Source organism: Tetrao urogallus (genome assembly GCF_951394365.1).
Source record: "Tetrao urogallus genome assembly, chromosome: 1".
Lineage (NCBI taxonomy): Eukaryota > Metazoa > Chordata > Aves > Galliformes > Phasianidae > Tetrao > Tetrao urogallus.
In genome coordinates this window covers 118,879,544-118,903,681 of record NC_136813.1, presented here as the reverse complement: position 1 = coordinate 118,903,681, position 24,138 = coordinate 118,879,544, and the positions used below count along the sequence as shown (strand labels likewise).

At 40.3% G+C, this 24,138-nt stretch overlaps 1 protein-coding gene across 1 annotated transcript; it reads right to left on the bottom strand.

Annotated features, from left to right (window-relative positions):
• Window positions 1-2,480: 2,480 nt before the first annotated feature.
• TEAD4 (TEA domain transcription factor 4) lies at window positions 2,481-23,850 on the bottom strand (the record flags this gene model as incomplete). Its single annotated transcript, XM_079536298.1, has 8 exons — window positions 2,481-2,594; window positions 5,135-5,287; window positions 6,702-6,842; window positions 19,143-19,316; window positions 20,000-20,130; window positions 20,896-20,951; window positions 22,924-22,967; window positions 23,740-23,850. The coding sequence occupies 8 exons, from the start codon at window positions 23,848-23,850 to the stop codon at window positions 2,481-2,483; spliced, it is 924 nt and encodes a 307-aa protein (XP_079392424.1).
• Between the last annotated feature and the right edge of the window lie 288 nt (window positions 23,851-24,138).

Sequence of the window (24,138 nt, the reverse complement as noted above, 5' to 3'; positions counted from 1 at the left end):
TTCACCTCACCAATGCTTTTCAAATAAAATGGACTGTGGCTTAGCAAACTTCAGCTACCAATTCTCTCAATACTCCAAGGTGAATTTCATCATGTTCTGTGGACTTCAGCATGCTCAGATTCCTCAGATAGTCTCAACCCTGGTCTTCTTCTGTGATGGGTGGCTGCCTTGAGATTCTGTGACTTGGGAGATGTGGAAGAGACAACTGCCAGTGAAGACTGAGATATTAAAAAAAAATAATAAAATTGTTGAGTAACATGTCTATCTTGACTTTTAAGTTGAATTTTACTAGCTTGTTCCTTACTGTTGCTTGGACATGACTTCCTTGTGAGGAATGAATTCACCCAGCTTCAACACTGATTCAGAAATGATTATATTCAATCTTAGTTCATAAACTAAGTATTGCAAACCCAGAGGCAGTATTATAGGCCTGAATAAGTTTTACACAGTCCGCAAAACCCTTTAACCATCACAGTGAGATTTGTAGAAGGGAGTACCACCAAAGCTCATTAATTCTCAAAAAAAGTCAGATTTCATATGCATATGTCTGAAGTCCTCCTTACCTTCTCAAATTCCAATAAATCCTTTGATTTTAGACAGTAGCTCAGTTGCCTGAAGAACCAGTATTATTTTTCTCTATGCCAGTGAGGTATCTTCTCTTATGCTGCACTGTGAAAGAACACATCTAACACCACCTCTTCAAATCTGCACTAATAGACTTTACCTGGCCATAGGCAATAAACTGCCTGTTCAGTGACTGCCAGAGTATATCACTCCATCCGCCTCTTCCCTCAAAGTAACATAAATGGCTACTTCTTCCCCTCCATCAGTAGCACTGTGGGGACCAAGACTATTAACTCACAGCAAGTGATTTAAGTCAGTTACCTGAGTAAACAATCTCAATTTACAACTAAAGGAGAAGGATTGGGTTTGATTACCTTGGAAACAGTGAGAGAATCACTTGTGATCTGCTGCCCAAATGGCATTCTTGGCAATACTTGTGCACCTCACTGTCTGCAGCCAACAGCTGTAGTTATATTGAGATGGTTATTTTGTTGGTGCATAAGGAAAGAGCAGAGTCTAGCTCCTAGAGCAGGACTAACTGCATTGGGAAAACAAAAGTGAAAGCATGAGGAATTGTTTTAGTTAGTCAGGAGAGCAGATCTAACACATGCAGAAAACCTTCTAGGCAAGACAATACGGTTTAACAAACCAAGTTTTCTAAGCATAAGTGCATTTTAAAGGCCAGTTTAAAAGGCCAAAGAAAGGATGCTCTCTCACTACTACACACAGAAGAGTGGGAGACCATGTCCAGCCTCTAACAGGAGGAAGGCTTAAGGAGCCTGTAGCTGCCTGTCTACTAAGATGGACAGGTAGGCAGGCAGGTGTGCAGTTTATATGTGCAATCTCTACACCCATGTTCCCATGCATGTCTACATGAACAAGTATCTATATACAACAGCTTATCTGAAAGTAATGCCTCATATTTTATTACACTGGCCCACAAAGTCAGAAGCAGATGTTGGGGGCATGGTAGTAAACATTGATCCTTCCCAATGATAGTCCATTTTGTTGCCATGCAGCAGATGGCAGGAGAGGGGCAATCTGACAAAATGGCATCAGATATGGAAGTGCATGTGAAGGAAAGGCGTGAAATCGAATTCTTCCATGTGGAAAAAATGGCATCCACTGACATTCGTGGATGCTTGCTAAACATTTATGGAGACTAAACAGTGAATGTTAACACAGTGAGAGGGTGGATGGTGCATTTCAGTAATGGTGACAGTAGCCATAGATTGCCTCCACTGTTGCAGATTTTTACAAGCATGGCATGCAGGCTCTTGCTTATTGCTAACAAAAATGCATAGCTAATGGTGGCAGCTACATTGAAAAATAGTGTTTTGTAGCTGAGAGTGTGCTCTGTCGGGAAGTGTTACTGTGCACGTTGTAGTTTCCATGGAAAAAATAGGAAGCATTACTTTCAGTGCAACCTATCAAAATGTAAGCATGCCTGTGTGTGTGTTGACCTCCAGAGGAATGTATGTGAGTGCACACACTGTGATCAGACATAGCATACACCTAGCCAAGCTGTGTGTTTGTGGTCCAGCTTGTGAATGCTGCAACCACTGCCATTACTGTATGTATATCACTCCTTCTATGTCTACAATCACATCTGATGTGTGCTTTAAGGGCTGGATTGCAGAATGTGAGGAATACATTCCAGAGAATGCTGTTTAAGTGAAACTCTTAAGCGATTATTTGGCTGCTTCTTTGACTCTAAGCCTTTCCACCATTTGCACAAACCTGGAGATACATACTTATTTGCCACTGTGAATCATAAAATAGATTGGAGGTGCTTTTCTGAAAATACACAGTATCTGCAGTTTATTTTTCAATTTGGTGAAAAGAGACAAGGGATTTTCAAGCACAGACTTTTTCCTCAGACATGCATCTCATGGATGACTCAGGGCAGATAGTCTCTAGTCCTTCACCAGTCGGTAGATGTGATGCTGGGCACCATGGTCACTAGTTGACACCTCAAAAACATATGCTATGCACAGCAAGGTCTCCTGTGTGTCCCTGTTTGTCACAACCTAGACAGAAAAGGAGAAAAAGCTGAGATCATATCTGCTATTACACTGCTTGCACATTTTAACACAGAGAGCAAAATCAGTAGTAAGAAAAGAACAGAATTCTCCACAGGAATCAAACATAGCTCAATCATCACATCTCCCAATCTATGTGCTCACACAACCAAGCAAAGCACTTCTACAATGCTGGGGCTACAATGCAATGAAGAGATAGGGAGATGAGCAGAATCTACTGAGGATGAAAGAAAGTTGTGACCAAGCAGTGACCAACCAATACGCAGGTCTGCTATTCCCCAGCTCCCTGATGTTAGAGATTTCAGCAGAGAGAAGGGATTTCCAAAAAAAAAAAGAAAAAAGTTTTTGCTCTGCTTGTTGTGTTTAGAGTGGCCACCTTCTGTGACACACCCATTCCTGCTCCTGCATTGGTATACCACAGCCATGACCAGTTCTTTCCCATCATCTGCTCCTGCTTATTAGAGGTAAACATACATAATGAGAATTAGATTGTATCTCATTTTACAGGAGACTGACACATTTGAAACTTTCACGTCTCCCATTCCATCCATTGTAGGTATCAGGAGTATGGCTGCTACACTGATGTATTCTTACAGTAGCTAGTTATTTCTCTTTTCCCATTTCTTTTTTTAATGACACTCAGGAATATAAGCTTCTTTGCAGCATGTATCAGGCCCACTGTCAGCAGTATAGTGATGAAAAGTACCGTCCTGGTTTTAGAAGCATGTACTGCCTACACTACATTAAGGGACAAACAAAATACTGTACCCAGAGCTCTTAGCTGAGCTTTCCTCTCTCTGTCACCACACATTTTTACACATTCTTGTAATCTGGGTTTGTGCCTGGCTAAAGCTTCATGCAGTTCTCTCCTGTTGGAAAAGACTTTTTCTTCAGCTGTAGTACCAACTTAATTGCAGAAGAAAAGCATAGCTGGAGGCTTGCTCTGTACCAAAGCCCAACCATTCTTGCAAAAATAGAAGGAAAAGAGCTGTTCTCAAACTCATGAATAACTATTTCCTTCATTTTGGCCTATTGTTTTCTTTTCTTACTTCATGACTTTTTTTGCAATTGAACTAAGCCTTCTTCTTTATGCAGGTATTTCTGAGTTATGGCATATCAGAGCCTTTTGGTAATACTGTGCTCTGAAATCTTGGAAGGCTTGATACAAAACAATTTGCAAATCAAGATTTCAGCTCCCCAGTCAATGTGTAAAATTTCCAGCCCATTGCTCAGGATTGCAAGACTACAAACACAATATATAAAACACTGAGCTAGCAACCATATGAGATACATCTCTCTGTGACAGGAGGTGAAGAAAGCACATGAGATTATTCAGTGCCCCAGAGGGGCTAACTTTACACCAGTCTTTGTCTTCAGTGCCCCAGAGGGGCTAACTTTACACCAGTCTTTGGTGATGCAGGCAGAAAGCAGTTACAGCATTTCTCTGCATTCACGCACATTTTCAAACTTTCCCTGCTCAAACCATACTTCTGCTCATCTAAAAACAAAAACAAAAACAAATCCTTTATGCCTTTATACTCCTTTTTTCTTCCACATGCTGAAGAGCTTAATAGAAACATAAAAAAGTAAAGCCTTTTTGCCTCATACTCTGCGAGATATAAGGACATCGTTAAGCTTGTATTATAGCTGAGATTCCTTTGCCACAGTACAGAGTAATGAGTTGCCTGAAGTCCTACAACATCTTCAGAGGATGGGATGAACACTACTCTATTTCCCTTCTTTGATACAGCCTCCAGAATCAACTCCGCTCACCCAGCCTCAGGTTCTTTTTGGTAAAGATCTGCAACGCATCTTGCAGAGGTTAAAACTCATGGTCAACTGGGAGAATCCACTTTTTAAGATGACTTTGCCCTCTTCCCAAATTTGGGCTGCATCTGAGCCTGGAAAGACTAATAGTATAACATAGACACTGATGCAATCTAGTTACGGCAGCCTTGCAGTACTGCCCTACCAAGGAGTTGCAGTGATTGATTCATGAAGGTTTTCTCTAACATGGCTCTTCCTTTTAATTCCCTCAGTATTCTTTTCAGATTCAGGACATTTTTGAGGAAACATGCATTTTAATTCCAGCTGATATGAGTGAAGAACTCTCACTGTGACAAAATTTTAAGGCCACTTAACAGTGTTTTTGCTTTCCATTTTTTTTTTTTTTTTAACCTTGTGTAAAGGACCAACACACAGAAAGAATAAACATACACATCCAGTAGTGGAATGAGCACTTCCTTCACTATGACCACTGCATCCTTTTCCTTCCCATATCTCTCTGGCTTATTAATTTTCCCTTTATCTTTCTTTTTTTCTCTCTCTCTTACTGGAGGTCTGCTGTTTCTCTACATGAGCTAAGATCTCCCATGTTCCTGTCTTGAGGTATAGTACAACACTTGAGAAATATCAAGTACAGCTTGATGCTGAGCTGAAAAAAGAAATCTGCTTCGACTCACAAGAGAGAACTCTTGCATGAGGCTTACATGTTTCCAAGTTCCAAGGAAAACAGTTCTAAGTCCCACCTGTAAGATAGTAAAGTTCTCCAGCACACTGTTCATCATATACTTCTCAGGAAGGTGCTTGAGTTTATGAATGAAATTTATCATGTATTCACAGAGAGGAGAACGATGAATGCGATAGGAATAGTGTCCATTTTCGTAGTGTGCATACTCTGTCTGCAATTTAGAACAGAAAAGGGACTTACGAGGTTAATGCTATCACATCAGTAACAGTCATATAAACGAACTCCAAACAGAAAAATTATGACTTTTTCAAGTCATTTTACTAACAATAATGAGCTGATAAATCTACAGTTGTAGATTAATCTGATTTGTCTACAGTTCTCTGTACCAAGAGAAGACCTCAGTCGTCCTGAGCCCAACAATTTTTTCAGCTTGTTTTCTTTTCTCTTGAGAACAGAAATACCAGCTTACGAGTAGCAAACTGCCAAGGATCTATGAAAGGAAACTTAGAGGAGCAGGCCACTTGTCAGCTATGATATGGTATGCATCTCTGCTAGAGAAAAAAATTAAGTGTGAATAAATTGGAGAAGTCAAAAACTGCTGCTTCAGCAAGACCAGGAGGCTCCTAGTGATAGTGGTAACTATGCTCAGGATGCGTCATGCCTGGAAAGGACTAAGGCCTTTTACACCTCTGAGAGAGAATACAGCATCTTTGCTATCCTTTAGGAGAATGTTTGGCCAATGTTACACAGAGGGATTTTTTTGTTAACATTCACATCTTAGCTTCTAAATATTTCATCTTCCTTTGAATAGAAACTGATGTTGGTTTGTATCACGATTTTTAAATGCCCTTTCTCTCCTTTCTCTCCTTTCACCACAACAGCTTGACCTCTTTTCTCATGCACTATGATAGCTTTTCTTGATCTACATTGTCCCATCATATGCAAATCCATAGCCAGATTCCAGATACATTTCTCATATGACTGGAGACGCTTTTTGGGAAATAATGTAGCTTGACCTGACTGCTGACAACAGAATATGTGGAGTTCTGCACACAGCTGCTCCCTCTGCATCTAAAAGCTCCTTGAAAAAAACAACAGAACAAAGCAAGTCAGAGCAGGTCTCAGCAGCTGAACGTAGCATTAGAAAGAATTTCTTCAATGCCACATATACATATAATTATGCTGCTACTAGAACTGCAAATATGCAAGCACTAAAATAAGCCTCATAAAATCACAACTCCGTATTCTATAAATGGTCACAGTCTATAGTCACAGACTATAGTCTATAGATGATCAATTTTCACCTTTCGGGACTAAGTAAATCCAGATTTCCTAGCTTTTCTTTGCTCCACAAGAAGTCCAGAAAATCACCAACACTTCAGAAACTGAGATTTAAGGAAAAAACATCAAATACTATCATATCTTCCATTGAGTCTTGAAAAATGCCATGCTGGAGGCTGAAGCAATTTTATAACTTCATGTCTCAGAAATAATAATCTATGGCATCCATCTCCCTGGTGAGAAGTATGGGCTATATTTACCTTTAGATATATTCAGCATACAGATACTTGAAATAATAGAATAGCAGTCAGAGAGAACCTTGTACAAAGGCGCCTGCTCCTTACCTCCACTTTCTCCACTACCTGCTTTCCAAAGGAACACACTTTAGTGGAACAGGTAATGACCATGTTTTCTGGGCTCTCATATTGGCTGGAAACACCATAGAAAGATCTGGATTCATCTTCAATATTGGTGTTCAAATCAGCCTGTCAAAAAAAAAAAAAAAAAAAAAGGAACAAAAAATAGATGGTTATCAAGTACCCGTGTGGTGGCTTTTTTTACCATGAGCTAAAGTAATCTTCTTTAGCCAGAAGTGTCCAAAGATCCAAAATATATTGATGTGCATCAAGATAGCAGTAGAAATCTGAAGAGTATGTATTAAAATCTAGTTTGCACTTCAGAAAATGTTGGTGGAAATTTGCGTATATTTGGGGGGAAATTGAACATTAAAAATGTACAACACAGTCTCTTACCTTAGCTGATATTTATCACTTGGTCAGTGCCAGGACAACGTGAAGGTAAACAAAGAATGTGGAGAGCAAATAAGAGGGCATTGTAAAGTCAAAGCAATGCAACAGGATAGACTGGACTGCCTCACTTAGGAAGAAAAATAAGGGTGCAGTAACTGTAATAAAGCTCTTCCACTCTGAAGATGCATAGAAAGATACAGAATAGGGAGAAGGAATATGTGAGTGCACACACATTAGCCTCAGGTGTTATTTATACAGTGATATGAATAATGTAAGTAAATAAGGTGCAACATAAAGAATGTACATTCTTCATGGATCCAGTCTAGTTCCACCTGAATAGAAACCCATCTTCATTAGCAGCCAGTTTCAAATGTCTGTGTCAAAGTTTGGCAAACAGAAGTCGTGTTGGGAACTAGCTCCTTAAAATCTGGTTCTCTGAAGTTTCCACCAGGGGGCATTCAACTATGAAAAAAGAAGTGATAGTCGCTCTGAAAACAAAGGGCATGTACGAATGTGCAACTTGGCTTCCTCCCTTTCAAAACTAAGAGAGTATAGCTTCTCTGTACTCTGTGAGCCTCGCTGCTAACTTACGTCAGCAGAAAAGTAATTATCATTTCCCATAGGCTATTTCAGCCTATTCTATTCTTCATCATGAACTTGCTTACCACGAGACAGTACTGTTAACTTATTCCTCTGAGGTGGCAATTTCACAAGAGATGTTAGTCAGTCTACACCTCTGCTGCTGATAGAAAGTGCCAATCCAGCCTTCTCCCCCGATCTGTAGCCACATAAGCCTGCTGCTACCCTTGTGCTACCATTAGCAATTGTACAGCTCTGTGACTAAAGGAGAAAGCTAATTGCAGCCAAAAGAGTTTTTAAATTTTGTTCTAGTTTCCATAAGGTAGTTTCCAGTAAGACAAGAAAGCCCATTTTGATCCTTACAAGGGTTAGAAGATGTGAGAACACATACGCAGAAGGTGAGAGCACAAAGAGTGCCTATGTTGATGGCAACCCATACTCAGGATGGATCTTGGAAAACTGTATCTCATAGGTATATTTTGATGATTATCAGGCTGGTCCTTTCACCAGCACAGAGTAGTCACAATGCCCTCTTGTTCCTCTTGCACTGGGACAAACTTTTGTGTAGCTGTATTACAAAACTCACTGAGGAACCCATAGAATCATAGAATCATAAAATGGTTTAGGTTAGAAGGGATGTTTAAGATCATCTAGTTCCAACCCTCTTGCTATAGGCAGGGGCACCTCCCACTAGACCAGATTGCTCAAAGCCTCATCCAGCTTGGCCTTGAATGCTTCCAGAGAGGGAGCATCCATAACCTTGCTGGCAACCTATTCCAGTGTCTCACCACCCTCACAGCAAAGAATTTCTTCCTAATATCTAGTCTAAGCCTACCCTCTTCCAGTTTAAAATCATTTTCCCTTTTTCCTTCACTACATGGCCTTATAAAAAATCTCTCCCCAACTTTTCTATAGACTCCCTTCAGGCACTGGAAGGCCACTAAAAGGATCCCCCAATCCTTCTCATTTAGGCTGAAGAACCCCAGCTCTCTTAGCCTGTCCTTGTACGAGAGGTGCTCAAGCCCTCCTCTGGACCCACTCCAACAGCTTGATGTCCTTATGTTTCAGGCCCCAGAACTGGATGCAGTACTCCAAATGGAGTCTCACAGGAACAGAGTAGAGAGGCAGAATCACCTCCCTCAACTGGCTGGTCACACTTCTCTTGATGCAACCCAGGATACGGTTGGCATTCTGGGCTGCAAGCACACATTGCCAACTCACGCTGAATCGTTCATCAACCGACATCTCCAAACCCATCTTCTCAGAGCTGCTTTCAAGCCATTCTCCACCCAACCCATATCTGTGCTTGAGATTGCCCCAATCCAGATATAGAATCTTGCACTTGACCTTGTTGAACTTCATGAGGTTGGCACGGGCTCACCGGTCCCAGCATCAAATCCTGAGGAATGCCACTCCTCACTGGTCTTCACTTGGACATCGAGCTGTCAACTGCAACATTCTGAGTGTGACCATGGAGCCAATTCCTTATCCAGCAAGTGATCCATCCATTAAATCCATTTTATATTTTGAAACAATGGCTGGAGGAAGACTGGAACCTTTTACATTGTCAGTGGTCACCAGAAAGATTGTAAGGCAGTGTTATGCTCCCATGGTTTGTCTAAGCTTGAGCAGTATATGTGGATAAATCCAGACTAGCTTTTACCTTGTAAAAAGGTGTGAACTGGAATGAGGCATAGGCATTACAAGCTTGATCATAATTTAAATTGCCTACTGAATTGTTAAGTTTATGCTGAAGACCTTCCTATCCAATTTTCCACACTGTATTTATTCAGCTATCTCATTTGTGCAACAAATATGCATATATTAGTGTGTGGCACTGTTCTCTTCATTCTGGTTTATGTTTCTATTGAGTTATCGCAATGTACAGGATAGTCAATTGTATTACTTATTTGCCCTATACACAAGCTGTCTGAATAAAAATTAATTCCTTCCCCTTTCTAAAGAAGAACAAGACTAGGAGTCCTTCACAGCATTGTACAGATTTCCCTTGGAGACAATAAACAAAACAAATGGACCCATAAATGGAATTCCAACAACTCCAGGGAATGATGGAAGCAGCATATTTGCAGAAGAACAGAGCTGCAACATCTGAAGACACATACTGCTGGCCTTCCAGTTACAGCTTGCAGACACTGGTTCCCATCTTCTCATGGAAGCTACTGCCTTTGTATGAGAGATGATTTGACATACACGTTATCTGCTCCTGAATTACTTTCAACTTGGTTTATGTAAACTAAAAATGCTAATTATGCGTATGAATACAAATCCAAAGAACTGGAGCAACTCAGGAGTGGAATTCCAATCTGTTAGCCTTCCTTGCTATGGAGATGATGACCTCCTTTAACAGAGAAAAAAGAAACCACTACTATCAGCAATAGCCGATTTAACTTCTAAATATCAACTGGACAGTCCAGTAAATCTCTAACGGATGCAGTTACACTTCCCACAGTTGCATCAGGACAAAACCTTACTCCTCACAATGGAATATTTAATGGCCAAAGGAGCTACTGCTTTTAGCTAAATGTTTAAAAATTCTGCAGCCTCCATTCCTGGATTCTTATGAACCTCATCAGCGGGACTGGAAATGGTACTGATTCTTTGGCAAAAGGATTATTTCTTTCTCTTCATTTTCAGTGTTCTTTTCTCTTAAAAATATTTGTTGCATGTCACAACCTGTCATGTACCTACTCACATCTTTCCAGACTTTTCCAGACTGTACCAGGCATGAAGATAAGCAAAGGAAGGTCTGCTTTGCTCTGTCCAGTATATTCCATGCCTCAAAAATACAAGGCAATAATATTAACTATGACTTAAAGTGAATTAATCTTCTCATACTTCATCAATTAGGAAAGGCCAGTTCTCCCTGTATATTCTGGGAATAAATTAACTTGCTGAACTTGTTGGACTAAATGTGATTCAGACTAGCAGGATAAAAATTAGTCTCTGAGCAAACGCACTGTCAAATGCACTAGTATACCCAACAAGTGAAATAACTCGAGTACATTCCTTATGCTATCCTAGGCAACCAAAGAAGTGACAGTGAAGATTTAGGAAAGCACTCACCCAGCGGTCTGAATTGCTTTGTCCCCACCCCAGGCTCCTACCAGCCACTACTAGCAAGGGCAGAATCACAGCAGGAGCAGCACAGCATTCAGCTGGCTGGGTAGTATCATCACTTAATCAGCTGATCATGACTCTTCAAGGGCAAAGGCAGAAGAACAAATAGGAAGGCTTCTCTAAAAGTAATGCCTTTTACTGTATTATGTTGACAGTGTGCGTGGCATTAGAGATTGAATCCTCCCAACAATATTCTGTTACATTTTGTTGTCATGTGGCAGATGGCAGCAGAAGAGTAATCTGACAGAATGGAGACTAACATGCAAACATATATGAAGGTGTGTAATTGAATTCCTCCATGCAGAAAAAGTTGCACCCATTGACATTCATGGATGCTTGCAGAACACTAATGGAGACTAAACAGCAGATGTTAGCACAGTGAGGTGGTGCATTTCAGCAGTGGCTACAGAAATATGGCAGATAAGCCATATTCTAAACTACCATGCAGATTTTTATGAATGTGGCATGCGCACCCTTGTTCATCACTGTCAAAAATGAACATGATGAAAAACAGTGTTTTGTAGCTCAGACTTTGCTATATCAAATAGTTTTATTGTACTATTTCATCTGTTGCAGTCTCCATGGAAAAAAATAAGAGGCATTACTTTTGGAGCAACCTACATAGAAAAGGCTACACGTTATTCACAAGCCACCAACTAGACCAAACAACTTTATTGCGCAAAGTCAGGGCTGTTGCTTTCTGTACAGATGTCAAAAGGTGTGCACATTCTGGCTAGCTCATAACAGCAATCTGATGTGTCTGGGATGCATTCAACTTACTGTAGAAGATCAGGACAGATGGCATACTTGTCTTCAACTTGCTGTTGAGTTCCAAACATGCTGAAATTACAGTCACTGAGATATCTGTGGAAACAGATTTCAGATATCTACAGATCGTATGTAAGATAGCTGATCCGCCTGTTTGTGGGGTAACACCAGACTCCTTCTAGAGAAGCAAAATTTTTAAATATGTGCCGAACAAGATTTTCAAAGAGAAAAAAAGAGATTTTTTCAGGGAAGGGCATAGTAACCCTGGAAAAGGGTAGTATTACTTTCTCTCTTTTTTCAGATTATCTTGGTTGTCAAAGTTCTTAGCAGCTCTGCTGTAGACAGCTCTGAGAAGGCGGGAGTTTATCACTCAATACCTGCAACCCCAAGAAAAAAATGCTTACAAAAAACTTGGCATTGTGCAGTGTCCTAACCAAACTAAGTTTTCTTTCTGATCTTCAGTGGGAGTGAGTTTCACAACTGACTGCTGAGAAAAGCCTCATTCCTGCTAGGATGCAGCTGCAAATCAAAATTTCTCTGTAACTCTTCACAGAGAGAAATGTGACCCTTGAGGCACAGTCTTCAGCTTATCTGAGGCGTTGAAAAACAATGACTAGGCAAGAGTCCAAACTACAGTAACGCTGTGAGAAACTATAGCTTTGCACATATGTCCCCTGTGGTCAGTGGAAAAGCTGAACAAATCTTTAAGAATGGTTCAAAACTGGTGGCACTACCTCTCAGAAAGTGCAAGATGGAGTTTGTAACCTAGAAGGTAATAGAAGGCCTCACCAACAGTAAGAATAAATGCAACTTCGCTACTTCCAAGGACTGTGTCATTTAGATACTCAGTATCAATTGCCTCAGCAATTCGGTCTGCTTTCTGCAGCCAGCAATGTCTTTACTGTTGAACGTTCTGGGGAATTACTTTGTGCCACTGACATAGAAATCCCTTACATACGCTACTGCTAGGTAAGAGGTTGAGATGTTGACTACAGGTTAAATTAATGGGCTGTCAGATCCATTCTCAGAAAAAAAAGAGCAAAGATCATAAAAATCAGGATTGAAGGCATAGGGTAGACAAGAGAGGATGACAAAGAGAATTTGCTGCTACCAGGATGAAGAGGCGGACAAGACATTTTATAAACAGTTAGTTGAAGTCTCAAGGTCTCTCCCCCTTTTTCCTGTGGGGGACTTCAGCCCAGACATCTGCTGGATTTGTAATACTGCAGATAGGGAACAGTCCCGGAGGCTCCTAGATTGCGTGGGAGATAATTTCCTGATGTATCTGGAGAAGAAGCCAACAAGAGAAAGCAAAATCCATGATCTGCTGTTTGTTAACAGAGAAGATCTTGTGGGAGATGTTAAGGTTCGAGGCCGCCTGGGGTGTAGTGATCACGAGATGCTAGATTTCTTGGTCCTTGTTGAACCATGGAAGGGAGTCAGCAGAACTGCCACCTTGGACTTCTGGAGGGCAGACTTTAACATCTCTAAGACCATGGTTAAGAGGGCCCCTTGGGAGATAGCTTTGTAGGGTGTGGGAGCCCAGGAAGGCTGGGAATACTTTAAGGAAGTAACTTTAATGGTGCAGGACCTGACCATCGCCAAGTCATGGAAGACAAGCCGATGGGCAAGGAGGCCAGGCTGTCTGAACAGAGACCTTTATCTGGAACTCAAGAGCAAAAGGAAAGTTATGGTCTCTGGAAGAGTGGGCAAACTACTTATGATGATTACAGGTACATAGTAAAGCTGTGCAGGGACAAAATTAGAAAAGCCAAAGCCCAGCTAGAACTGAACCTGGCCACTAAGGTAAAGGACAACAATAAATATTTCTATAAATGCACCAACAGCAAAAGGAGGGCTAGGGAGAATCTCTATCCCCTGTTGGACGCCAAGGGCAACACGGTGACCAAGAATCAGGATAAGGCTGAGGTACTCAATACCTTCTTTACCTCAGTCTTCAGTAGTAAGATTTGTTACTTTCTGGCAACACAGTCCCTTGTGCTGGTAGATAGGGATGGCAAACATAATAGGCCCTGCATAATCCATGATGAGATGGTTTGGACCTGCTCCGAAAGCTGGATGCTCACAAGTCCATGGGGCCAGATGGACTGCACCCTAGAGCACTGAGGGAGCTGGCGGATGTGGTTGCCAAGCCACTCTCTATTATTCTTCAGCAGTCCTGGCTAACCAGAAATATCCCGGTGGACTGGAGACTGGCAAATGTGACATCCATCTTCAAAAAGTGTGGAAAGATGATCCTGGTAGCTACAGAGCTATCATTCTCACCTCAGTGTTGGGGAAGGTCATAGAATGGATAAACTGGTGAGCCACCATGGACCAATGCCAAAGGCCAACCAGGGGATCAAATCCAGTCAGCATGGGTTTACAAAAAATAGAGCCTGTTTGACAGACCTGATTTCATTCTATGACAAGGTGACCTGCTTAGTGGATGAAGATAAGGCTGTTGATGTGGTCTACCTGGACTCCAGTAAGGCCTTTGACACTGTCTCTCACAACACTCTCGCAAAGAAACTGGCTGCCCACTGTTTGGATGGGCATACACTCCACTGGGTAAAACGCTGGCTGGATGGCAGCGCCCAAAGAGTTGAGGCCAATGGAGTTAAATCCACTTGGCAGCTGGTCACAAGTGCTGTACCCTAGTGCTCAGTACTGGGGCTGCTTCTATCTAATATCTTTATTAATGACTTTGATGAGGGGATTGAGTGTATGCTCAGTAAGCTTGCAGATGACACCAAGTTGGGAGGGAGATCTGGATAGACTGGATCAATGGGCCAAGGCCAACTGCATGAGTTTCAATAGGGCCAAGTATCAAGTCCTGCATTTTGGGCAAAACAACCCCAGGCAACCCTACAGGCTTGGGGAGGAGTGGCTGGAAAACTGCCTGACAGAAAGGGACCTTGGTGTACTGATGGACAGACAGCTGAATATGAGCCAGCAGTGTGCTCAGGTGGCCAAGAAGGCCAGTAGCATCCTGGCTTGTATCAGGAATGGAGTGGTGAGCAGGACTAGGGAAGTAATCCTGCCCCTGTACTTGACACTGGTGAGGCCTCATCTCTAGTACTGTGTTCAGTTTTGGGCACCTCAGTACAGAAAGGACTTGGAGGTGCCCAAGCAATTCCAAAGAAGGGCAAGAAGGCTTGTGAAGGGCTTGGAGAATATGCCCTATGAGAAGCAACAGAAGGAACTGGAGCTGTTTAGTCTGGGGAACCAGAGGCTGAGGGGAGACAGTATTGCTCTCTTCCAATATCTGACATGTGCTTACAGTGAGAGTGGGGTTGGTTTCTTCTCACAGGTGACAGGACGAGGTGAAATGGCCTCAAGCTGCACCAGGGTAAGTTGAGGTTGGATATTAGGAAACACTTCTTTACAGAAAGGGCTGTTGTGCACTAGAATAAGTTCCCCAGGGAGGCTGTAGAATCACTCTTCCTGAATGAGTTTAAAAACCGTTTGGATGTGGTGCTCAGGGCCATGATTCAGTGGAGGGTTGTTAGAATTAGGGTAGTTTGATTAGGTTGTGGTTAGACTCATTGACCTTAAAGGTCTTTTCCAAACTGACCAATTCTATGATTCTATGACCTGACTGGATTTACTTGGAATGAGAGAGAAAACATGTGCAGGACATCTCTCCCACCTACACCTCCAGCCCTTTCTACAACAGTATAATTTATTTAATAGAAAGAATCCACTCATTAATTTAACATATTCACCATGCCTATTACTGATGAGAAGCTATGACATATATTCATCACTGGCAGAAAAGTTGTCTAGGCTCTTCCACTGATAACACTCGTCTGCAGATATTTGCTTTAGTAAAGTACATTCAGTCTTGAACAGTCTTGTCTTAATTTTCCCTGTATCTTCTAGCCAGAGTTTCACAACTTCTGAAAGCTCTACAGTGCAAGTACACCATTCTAGTAACATGCAAAGCCCTGAAAGCTGCTCTTCCTTAAACTATTAATAACGATGCATTTAGGAGGAGTTCATGGAGAGAAAAAAAAGTAACAGGTGGCAAAGATAATATTACACTGGAAAAGAGCAGAGCAGCCACAGCCCATGTGTTGGAAGGTTAATGTCTCATATTCATTGTCATGTGCTAGAACGTACTTGGAACATGAAGAAATGTCATGGAGATGTCATACACAACTTGCCAATCCAAGTCCAAGAGTTAGTTCATTTTATCAGGCTCCCAAAGCCAAAAATCAAGGCAGAATTACAAACACTATTTATGTTTCAAATTAGTCAACTTTTAGCTGTTAGCTGTTGTATAAGTAATTTACTGCACCACTGAATAAATGCACTCTTTCTCAGCCACACTATCTTCTATGTTAAAAAAAAAGAAAAAACAACAACAACAACCATCTGGTGTTTGGAGTTGAACTTCCAAAGCACAATAGATTATCTGGAATATTCACTGCTTAGTATAGTACCAGCAGTTTCCAAACTCAGGTTCTTCAAGCCTAAAACTATATAAATATAAAAACAACTTATTCAATGTCTTAAAGCTTTTTTTTTTTTAATGTCTTTGCCACATGCAAACACCAGTTCAGAACCTCTGAAAAATTATATATTTGTGTCTCAAAGAAACCTTCAAGCATTTACCTACCCACACAAGAAGATTATCAGCAGTTTGCTTTTGAATAATAGTTTCACCTTAAACAACGCTACAAATTCAATAGTATAGAAATTATTTTATCCAACAGTGTACTTGGTACAGTTGCATTTGGACAGTGTACTTGGTACAGTTGTCCAGAGGGATCAAGTAATAAAATAGTAAAACAACCTAGGCATATATAGAGATGTAAAAATGCAGGGAGATACAATAATTTCAGCTGAAATTCAGTTTTCTTCTGAAAAACTTTTTAAAACAACATTACTTGATCTGGTTATGAAGTATTTATTTTGGCCTGGGATGGATTGTCACAACTCTTACCCAGAATCTGTAGAACATTTGGTCAAGTCTACTTAAGTCTGTTTTTGGAAATACCAATATAATGTATTGTAGAATTTCCAGATTTTGCTGCTTTATGTTATCTGGTCTCTCCTGTTGAGTGGAGTTTGACTACACAGATCTATTGGATCAAATTCAGGATTTCTAAGACAAATGTAGCATGTTGAATTACAGGCATGGCTCACAAACTTTACATATAAGACTGCACTACCACAATGTTTGAAGCATGTTGAATTATAAATCTTCCAAAAAAAAAAAAAAAAAAAAGTGCTGGAGTTCTCCTGAAAAAAATGGAAATTGCCACAGATTTTCAGAAGTAAACTGTATTTATTTATTTGAACTAGTTCTGTTACGCTGACCTGACCTGGAGATCCTAGCTGAAATCTTACAAAAGGAATAATGTAGAGTACACCTATGTGTACTTCGTACACAATACGAATCACATTAGTGCTTCAACTTTCTCCTCCGGAACACCACAGCAGAAGTCATGCTTTCAACTCCTACTGCCTACACTGAGAAACAAATAAAAGACTGAATGATTTATTTCATACAAGTCTTAGTGGCTTCCACTCAATCAGTGACTTCACCTGTCAACTTATCTCACTTGTAATAAACAGTTGTCAATATTTCCATCAACAAAACTGGATGTAAACTCCAAGCAGGAATTCAACAATTAAAGAGCATCCAAAAAAGAAAGAAAAAAGGGTAAGTCAGAATATTAAACCATGCCCCAGAACATTATTTTCTGAAGTGAACCCCAAGGCATCATGCATAATATCACTGGCTCTGGAGTAAAGATTTTTCAAGTCCTGTGGCACATCTTATGAAAATCAAATTTCAGTGAGTTGACACTCTTTGAAAACCAGATAACTTATGTGGGCCTAGTGACAGCAACCTCAGTGACATTCCACCATGTAAATCTTCACAAGCCTAACTTAGGTAAATGTGGCCTATGTACCATGTCGTACCAACCTTTCTCTTATGATACAGACAAAGTCCCCAAAGACAAACCCACAAGCACAAAAACAGCATGCTGTCAGTTTAGATAAATAAAATTACAGTTGCACTAAACCACAAATTCACTATGATTTTTCTTCCCTTGAGGAACTCAAAGTGTCATAATCTTTCTGGTTAACACCTCCCTCTTAAACTTCCTGGTTTTGTTCCTGAAACTTCTAAAGCTCTTCAGTGTGATTCCACAAAGGAGACAGTATACTTCACCTTGGCATGAACATTTGTTTAGGACCTCTATAGAACAAAGCAACTGTGTGTTGCAAATCCTACTTTTTCAAGGACTTTTTCCTCAAAAGCCACCCCCTTTCTTTTTTCCCCTTCTTTTGTCAAATCAGACTTCAGTTTCCTTTCTCAAACAGTTCTTAGAGCAATTACTACACAAAGTAGTTTGTCAAAGGAGACCGCTCCCAGCAAGGTGCTGCTCTCTCTAGTATCTTCCATTCATGCGCAATCAGGGCTGGTATTTCAATTTTTGTTTCAATTTTCTCAAGTAGGTTTAGTTTTGACAGAGACCAATTCTTTTAGGGATCAAGTTCAGTAGTACACAATATGGGGGTAGTAAAATTATGTCTGCAAGAACTGCTGATAACTAATGCTCTAAGCATCAGACACCGAATAGAAGACTTCTAGCCAGCATTCTCCAACTCAGTTCTGGAAAGGTTAGGCTTGAGACAGCTGGGAAGCCACAATTCAAGGCACATAAATTAATTCTTCTTCCTTCTGAAGACACTAGTTAAGAGTATTTCTAATGTCAGTTTGCACAGAGTACAAGATATGGAAGCTCATTTTTCATCATCTCACTCCTAACCTGAGGTTGAAGTGTAAGCTGTAACTCAAGGTGAAAATCTCCAAATGCCATTACACATGCCTTCAGCCATCTACCTTGCATCTGCATCGAGCTCTTATTATTTTTAACCATGTAATACATTGTTTGTATGCTGAAGTACAACGGCACAGTTTTTGCAAATTTAAGTTAATTCATGAAAATCCTATCCAGGCTAAATTAAGAAAGTTTTTGCCAAACTGATTTCTGCCAATATATCAGAAGTAAATTCAGTAAAATATCAGCAACATAATACAATTTCATAGTATATCTCTTATCTTTTGTCTATCACTGTACCTGCAGTCAATGCATATCTGTTCATCATTGGCACTCACTTAGCACAAAATGCAGCTAGTGAGATAGAGACAGAAAAATGTTGCCATTGCCTTCGACTGAGAGTTACTCAGCACTGAACACAAGTGCACAAAGAAGAGTTTTCTGTGAATTCTTCTTAAGTGTATAAATAAATAATTCAAAGTGTACCAGTCACCATTACCAAACATACTCCCCAGACCTAGTCAAAAAGAACTGTACAGATGACACCATGAAAAATGTCTTACTCCAGGGTAGAATTAGGACCTTGTACAACTAGGGAAAAAACCCAGAGAGAGCTGTGACTATCTTCTGCTCAGTGAGAATTTTTTTGAGAGGTCTTCTAGCCGTCATCTAACAGACAGTGAGGCCACTGCTTTTACAGTAAGAACTTCATAGCAAATGGATACCTCACAAAGAGTTCTTCCCTTACCCAGAATTTGACAAGGAAGAAGGCATTTGCTGGGCCCCTCTCAAACAGCTCCTTCAGGCCTCCTTTTTTCTCAGGGAACTTGTCATAGATCTGTCGGATATCCACTGCCTCAAGGTAGGGATCACTGTAGCTGGGATTTGACTGCCCGATGTGCACAAACAGGTGTTTGTTATACTGCAAGAACACGAAAAACAAGGAATTAGGGAATTTTTCAGTATATTCTGAACATACAACTTTTCATGAGAGAAAAGCTGATGTTTTAGCAAACTGGGTGAGTCCATCCTATCAAAGAAATCCAAAAAGCTCGTAAGACCACTTCAAAAGATCTTCAAGCCCAGAAAGCATGCACCTCTTTTACCAGTTGATGCAGAGAGCATTAACAGTGCACGGAGGGCTGGGTTCTGAAGATGGTATGAATGATTACATGGAAAGGTCTGTACCCCACTCTACACATTACTGTGACAGTAGGTGCTCTGTCACCTTAACTCAGAAGGAAACAGCCAAAAAAGCCTGACTACAGGAATTTTCTTAGAATTTGATTAGCAATTTCTAATTTAGTAGAAATATTAGCTGAAAGATCTCTGCTAATATGAGCTCACGCTGTTTTTAATTTCTTAAGAATACATCCAGCTTCTTGTTTCTTCTGAAGTAATTCTATATTTTTCCCCCTAAATTCACTTCTAAATCAGGCTTTAAGAAAAGGATCTGTTTTAACTGGGTTCTTTGTTTCCCAAAGGTGGCTTCCTATTCTCAGTAGAGAAAAGCAGCAAATATTTTCATACACATATAGCACACATTCACAATGAGTAGGAGCTACCTGAATACCAAAGATATACGAGGAGTGGAATGTATCTTACTGTGTCTTGATCTTGCTGCTGTTCCAAGAATGCAGAGAACTCTAACATCCAAAGTTTGGAGCTAGCAACTCTTCGTCCTTGCCAAGCTGATGCTGATGATGAAGGTGGGAGGCCAGTGGGAGAGTCAAACCCTAATCATACAAGATTTATATACCAAAATTTAGAAACAGGTAACTTGTAATAGCTCTTCAATAAAGATCCTGTTGTCAAATCTGACTTATTTTCTTCTAACTTTGCTCATCGTGCAAAATACCATTCATATGTTTTGCACTCCACCTGTGCTGTAAATGGCTTCTCAGTCACATTCTGCTAAGCCAGCAATTGTCGGAGTTGTACCAGCTGATATAGAAGATAATCTACCTAGTTTTGACTTCACAGAAAACATGTGACTTTAGGAAGACCTGGATATGCCCTAAATGAGCAGTGAAATAAGCTGGCTTAGTATCAGAGAATGAAGTATCACCATCAGCATGATTAATTAATTTCTCAAAGTGGTGAAACTGAGAAGAAAATGCATTTATTATTCCACTTAACAAGGAATTGGAAAGGCAATTGTTATGATGGAATACAATGTTCTAATGCAGGTGGAAGAACAGCAGACAAATATAAACTTGTTTTCATTCTGAATCAGGAGGAAAAGAAACCCCAAAACAAACAACAAAAATCAGGACTAAATGTTGCATTTTAAAAAAAAAAAACAACTGTTTGAGCACTCGATATAAGGATGTAAACTAAAAATAATTATTAAAAATAAGGAGAAACTATATGAAATTAATTTTGTATCCACTGAAATGTTTCAGTAGGCAAAAATCCTTTTAAAAGTAACTTATTTTTTTAACGAGTGTTACCTATTTTTGAAGCTAACACATAATTTGAAAGAAGTAACCATTTCTTACCTGGTAATGGCAGCGAAGGCTGTAGAACATAGGGTTGTTGAGAAAAAGGTTTCACACTATAGAGTATGCAAAGATAGTTGACAGAGAGAAGGAGGAAAGAGGAGAAGGAAAATACATTTGATCAAAAGTTTGTACAGATTAGGTGACTTAAACAAACACTTTTCATTTCTCCCAGAACAGTTTCCAGTATTTTATGAACCACTTTTCCCCATAAGACAGCTTATTAGTTTCTGTTCCCTGACCTGCCTTACAAACATCAGCAATAGAACAAGAAGAGAGCAAGAACACATAGCTGGAGTGAAAAAGCATAATCCTTCCAGCCACTTGTCATTAAGTTGTCTTAAATTTCCTCACAGAACATATTCTGCTAAGTTATGTGATAAAAAGTTTGTCTCCACGCACTTGGGATAGCACGGTGGAACAAGAGAAGGCAGAGTGATCTGAATAATATTCTGACATAGCTACATCCAGGGCCATTACCAGAGAATCATCAGCCAAACTCTTGTCTCTGCACTGCAAAGGGGGAACCCCAGTAATAGAGTCATAGAAATAAAATCCCTAATTTTATCAATCCATGCTGTCAGGGAGTCACCATCCTCATTGGCTAGGTAGGAATCCAACTCAAGTCAGTTGGGGTTTACAAATCAACTACCTTACAAACTGAAGGGACTAATGTCTAGACACTGAGATAAAATGAAAGAGCATTTGGGAATTGCAAAAGATTTATTTTGGAGACATTTAGGGCAAGTACAGGAATAAAAGATACATGTTGCATATTAAAAGATTACTACATTTGTCTGGACATATCCTGCACATTACCATTACAGTCTGTACTGTCTTCACATTAAATTCTATTTCTAATTAGTTTCCTGGATAAGGGTCTCTCTGTATTCTGTAGTGCCTGTGGAAGTCTAAGTGCCATTCATAGGACCAACTTATGGGTTACAGGGGCCATGCTTCTGTAGCATCAGGAACTATAGCAATTAAGAGTGTGCTCACTACTGAATATCAAGCTAGACTAGCCAGCAAATAGATGACTTTGGAGCCAACTGTATGTCTTCAGGGGCAAAGAGGAGGCTTGAAACTTGAGGAGGCTAATTTGAGTTTGACAAAGAGGTCAAGACCATCTGACATAGAGACTGTGAAATCTGAAGGGTGACTGAAAGCCAGGTTTGTATGTGTTTATCTCTGCAGGTGGCAAACTGGGGAAGGGTGAAGAGCCAGGACCATCTACTGGGCGGACTATATATCTTAGTTATATATCTCAGTTAGCAAATATATTCCGTGTTCACATGCATGTGCATTTATCTGTGTATGAGTGAGGGATCTATGCCAGCAAATAGAGTGGAACTGCAGCCTCTAGTGTTCAGATGCCGATATGCCAGCAAAGGGGGAGATAATGGATCTAGGATAGCTACTAGACAGAGTGCACAAACCCAGGTAATGGATGGATACACAATGCATTTATATCCTCTTAACACACCTTCACCAACATCATCCAGAGAGGGATACAGAATGAGGCTGTTGGTGCTGTTTGTATTTATGAGTGCTAAGTTTGCATTTTTTGTGGGGGCCAGTGTATATCTGCATGTATGTATTTATCTGTTTGTATCTGTTTCCACCAGGAACACATGCTCAGCCTCACTTGCCCACTGGGAATACATGCTCAGCCTCCTGTGCTGGTTGAAATTGGGAACATGAAGATGCAGCTGCCTTGTCTCAGGCTGCTAGATTCAGCAACTCATTAAAATAACCCACATTAGGCTGAGTTGTGGGGCATGTTAAAGGGATACAATCCATGCTAAAGATACCATATGAAGACATGGGATTTTATTTGTTTAAGAATGTCTTGTGACTCTAAGTTTATCTTCAGCCTTAGAAGAATGTCAGGCCTTAGGTCTCAGATCCACAGTCAGGGAATCTGTCTAAGAACAAGGATTACATTCACATTTCAAAAATCTTGAAATAGCTAATGTCATTCCTCAAGGAACATGTAGAAAGCATCTGTTCAGACAAAGGAATACTCACTCTTGCAAAGATCCAGCTTGGCTTGGCAAAGCTCCTTGCCAAAACTGCAAGAGAACAACACACAGGCAAAGGTGATTACTCTTAATATTGAGAAAAAAAGACAGACTTGCCCCTGTCTGAAAAAAGAAACTGCAAGCTCAGACTTAAAGATATGATTTAGCTGCAGCTTCTCTTTCTGCTTTCCTGATTTAATCCTTGGAGGGTATTTTTCACACAGTAATAGTAGTAAAAGCAAATGACCAAATAGTATTTTTAAATGTAAAATCGCATGTATGCATTCTTGCACCTCTGTCTCCAAAGCTTAAAAAAAAAAAAAAAAAAAAAAGCTTCCCCTCTTCAATGGGCCACTTTTTTCCAGAACTCCACAGAAGTATTTTGGAAGAAATCAATGCTGAGAAAATCTCGCTAAGCTCAACATGAAGGACAGGGAATGGTGACAGGCCATATGTGCTAAAAGTTTTGTGTAAGAGCCATCAATTTGTGATCTAAGCACACAGGATGAGCATGGGGATTATGAGTTTGACAAAGGGTCAGGATGGTCCAAACTGCTTTTTGGACTGAAAAAAGGACACAGACACCTTAAAATATTTCAGGCAGCTGAAAATCCAAAGGATATGATTGTTCTCTCACTTGTGTCATTTTTAGAAAAGCATTAATGAAACTCCACTGTTTTATATCAATGTGAGCAAAGAATCAGACACAGTGTTGAAGACATTAAACATTTGCTATACAAAGAAAACACCTTTTGGCAGCTCTTAACACTCTTCCAAAGATTCAAGTGTCATCAGCCCAATTCTAACACATGGGTTCACTCACCCCTGAAATAGCAGGATAGGCTGGTCGTGGGAGACCTGGCAAGGCCGTTTTACTATGGAAGGGAGTTGCAGAGATAATCTGGGCAGATGACATTGTAGCCATACTCTGCATGGCTTTATCTTTAGCTGTCTGATCCTATGGGTAAGAGTAGAAAGAGAAAAGACAGAACAATTATAATAATAAATATGTTGCCTGATCTAGTGGTTTCTCACCAACTCCTTCATAGGGAACAAGCATCTGAAAACCTGAGCAGCAGACTCACCTAATAATATTTTAAGAATTCTTCAAAGTTTAGGACTTTGAACCATTACTATACCTTCAGATGAGGCTAATCTTACTTCCTGAAATGCTGGGATCATTGGTTTAGATACTGCTAAGTGTTTCTCCTTTCTGTCTGAA